This window comes from Fibroporia radiculosa (genome assembly GCF_000313525.1).
Source record: "Fibroporia radiculosa TFFH 294 genomic supercontigs, scaffold3030, whole genome shotgun sequence".
Lineage (NCBI taxonomy): Eukaryota > Fungi > Basidiomycota > Agaricomycetes > Polyporales > Fibroporiaceae > Fibroporia > Fibroporia radiculosa.
The window spans coordinates 1-3,579 of record NW_012133670.1 but is presented as its reverse complement, the minus strand read 5'-3'; the positions used below and the strand labels follow the sequence as shown (position 1 = coordinate 3,579).

At 48.2% G+C, this 3,579-nt stretch overlaps 1 protein-coding gene across 1 annotated transcript; it reads left to right on the top strand.

Annotated features, from left to right (window-relative positions):
- Positions 1 to 1,580: 1,580 nt before the first annotated feature.
- FIBRA_08792 (uncharacterized protein) lies at positions 1,581 to 3,421 on the top strand (the record flags this gene model as incomplete). Its single annotated transcript, XM_012330413.1, has 9 exons — positions 1,581 to 1,875; positions 1,928 to 2,266; positions 2,322 to 2,482; positions 2,541 to 2,672; positions 2,723 to 2,776; positions 2,837 to 2,919; positions 2,975 to 3,009; positions 3,065 to 3,162; positions 3,224 to 3,421. The coding sequence occupies 9 exons, from the start codon at positions 1,581 to 1,583 to the stop codon at positions 3,419 to 3,421; spliced, it is 1,395 nt and encodes a 464-aa protein (XP_012185803.1).
- Between the last annotated feature and the right edge of the window lie 158 nt (positions 3,422 to 3,579).

Here is a 3,579-nt window from a genome sequence, read left to right as displayed (position 1 = left end):
TGGCCACTGGCGGCAGACATGACAAAACGCAACGTTGAGTACTGCCGGTAAGAAAAACGTCCGCGATGCCGCGATAGCGTCCTGTTCAGCCGTTCGTCGCCTACCGGATCGAGCCACACTAACCCAGGCCACGTGTATATTCAACGTCACCCTCCTCCAACTCGCCACTCTCTTCAATCTTTGAAAAAAAAACTCCATCGGAACTCTAGCGCATCCTATTTCACCATACACACAAGCATATTAATTGCTTCTCCGCCTCATTCTCTTGAATTTTGCGCGACTACTCTGACTTGAGGCTTTGAGGGGTTGTTGCACCCCAGTGGCGCTGGGAGTGTGTATTTCGAACTTAAGTTACGGTAACCATCTCTCCACGCTGACAGTCATAGCCTACGGATCCTGTGACACACTAAGATATACGTGTCAGCCCATCCTACAAATTGGGACTAGGGGGTACGTCGCCCCGGAGGGAGCGGTCTCGGATCTGCATCGAGTCTGCGTGGCCTAGATGGTCGGTTGGCCGATTTTTGGTGGACGTATCGCCGTGGCTCCACGAGAACGACGAGGTGCGTCATACAACTCACTAACAGTATTGTTCGTTCATCCTCATCATTGATCTGGTACCAGACAGCAGACAATTTCTGTTCAGTATCCTGCGACCTTGCTAGCATAGGCATGGAAACATAAGAGTTGCTCAATTCAAACTTGGCATCGGGGAATGTGTTGGAACTTATGGGCCCCGATGAGAATCTTCACGAGACAGTCGCTCCGTTCACGCGGAAAGGAGATTGGGACCTTGTTTACGACAGGAAAAATGATATACGTTCCTGAGCTATAACGACATCAGCTTCAAATTGTCAATTTCGTACTAGCACTACTACTTGGAATCGATCATAACCGCATGCCCGGCGCTGCTCTCTGACTATCTCTTTGAGGGTGCTTCTGAAATCGGTTTCCAGGCCATCCTGCGCACAGCTTATCTGGTACTCGACAGAAATTCGCGCAGATCATCGTGCAAAGCTTCAAAAGTAAGTTAGCGAAGTACTCATTATGAGCTCGACGAATATTTATATCCTATCGGGTGAGGAGAGCAAGCTGCTATTTACTCTATCTACTGATTCATCTATTCCTCTTAAGCATCGCGAATACCATTGTAGGACTCATCTGCTCTTCTGATGAACAAAGTCATATTGCCCGAGGAACTAGTACGGGCGAGTTAATCTAACGTTCCATCAAAGAAGCGAGGCTCGGCCTCATCTTAGGTGACAATGTTATTTTATGTACTGGTGCCTCTTTTATCTAGCCGCACAACTCGCTACATCCCCGTGCAGCCCATGACTAGGCCGTTCTCTTCGGCTAGCACGTGTTATGCACATTTTGATCTGACTTCTGAGCGTTCAACAGCAACATCGAATGTCATTCCCACACCACGTATTTGGTCGTCATCTTGTTATGGTCATAGTATCCGCTTACTGCGCAGCAGATGGGGATATTCAGGTTTGAGATCATACCCGATCCCGGTACACGAACCCTCTTATATCAGGGGCTCGTGCATTCCAACGACCTCGTAGAATCTTCTAGCTATGGCACGTCTCACTATCCCGTCTCCTCCTCAGACACAAGGTCTCTCATCTAAGACTTTTTGCCCGCCTCCGCTCGATGGTTCCATATTGTTTGGCCAAATATTCGAGTGGCATGAACAGCACTCCCCGCATCATCGGCTCTTCATATATGCTGACGATACTGGTCGGATTCAAGATATAACTTGGTCTGATGCAGCCAGGGCTATTCGTGCTGGTGCACAGTTAGCTAGAGAATGCGTACCTTGGAAGCAAGAGATGGGAAAAGCTCCCATCATCGGAATTCTTGCTGCCTCAGGTAAGTCGATTTCATGTAAATCTAGCAGAATCAGACTTACTCCGCCGCATAGATTCTATACCATATGCTACTATGGTCATGGGTATCGTCCGTGCAGGTTACGTCGCATTCGTTATCTCCGTCCGCAACTCCCCAGCAGCAGTGGCCCACCTGTTGAACAATGTTGGGGTCAACCATGTTCTAGTTGGACGGGAACAGGCGTCGCAAGATTTGATACAAGAGGCCATCGTAATGCTCAGGTCGCAGTATTCAAATGCGGGCATACCGAGTGTTTCGGCAATGCCGGTCTATGAAGACCTTTACTCACCGCTATCTGTGCCTTCGCTTGCCGATGAACTTCCGTGTTCGCTTCTGAGCCTGGACGCGCCTGCTCTCATTCTGCATTCATCGGGTGGGTGTCACAGATTCTAAATAGACCAACCATCAGCAATTCTTACGTTCCGTAGGTTCCACTGCATTCCCGAAGCCCATTATTTATACAAACCGTCGCGTCCTTGAACTTGGGACTACACCATATTATGGCGAGCTTGATATCACCGGTTTGATATTTTCCACCCACATGATGCCCATGTTCCATGGCATGGGTATCATGCATGTGATTTTAGGTGTATGTGCTTTGAATACAGAATTAGATCTGGCTCGTTTATAATTCTCACATGACCTAGGCCTCATGCGGTGCTACCGTTGCTGCTTTCGCGCCCAAGTCTCCGCCGGCCGCTCCTACCGCGGAGACAGTATTTCAAGGGGCCAAGGCGTGTGGCTGTGACATAATTATTGTGACTCCAGCATTTGTTGAGGTGCGCCTTTCACGCTTCTCTACTCCATACGATCTTAGTGTGCTTTGAAGTCTTGGTCGCGTAACCCCGAATATGTTACCTGGCTTGCGACGCTGAAGTTTTTGGTGCGTTTCTCATCCTGAGTGTAGTTTCGATTCATGACACATATCGTACTGCTCTAATAGTGGTTTGGCGGTGGCCCACTTAATAAGGAGGTTGGAGACTTCCTGCATTCTCAAGGAGTGTCTCTTTGCATTGGCTATGGCTTGTACGTCGGGTGGAAGCGTCATGACACCGTCTTATCTCACTGGTCTATTTACTAGAACTGAAGCTGGTTGTATAAGTTTATTCATACCAGGTAAGCTTGCTGTTTTCCTGAGCAGCGTGTGGATAATGAGTAACAATTATTCCAGCCAGGTCTCATCCCGATTGGGAATACATACCGTTCAATCCGGCTATTACCGCGCACATGTTGCCCCAAGGCGACGGCACGTTTGAGCTCATAGTAGTGGTGCGTTTTGAGTTGGGGTTGGTAAGCATAAAGTTAATATGTTCGTCCATTCATCTGCTAGGCGAGTGAGCGGGATCACCCGTGCCTCATTAATACCCAAGTTGACGGAGTCGACGCATACTCTACTTCGGATCGTCTTGTACCACATCCCTCTCTTCCCGGATATTGGAAGATTGTGGGTCGTACAGACGATCAAATTATGCATAGCACAGGAGAAAAGGCGAGTATTGTTTGCGTGTCAAATGCTTTGATAAATTAATGACTTGACGTATCAATCAGACAAATCCTGGGCCACTGGGTTAGTTGATAGAACTTAAACTTTATTCTGAGACTAATTTTTCTGTCAGAGAGTATCATGATGCAAGATGAGCACGTCGCTGGATGTGTGATGTTCGGTCGAGGACGCTTCCAAGCAGG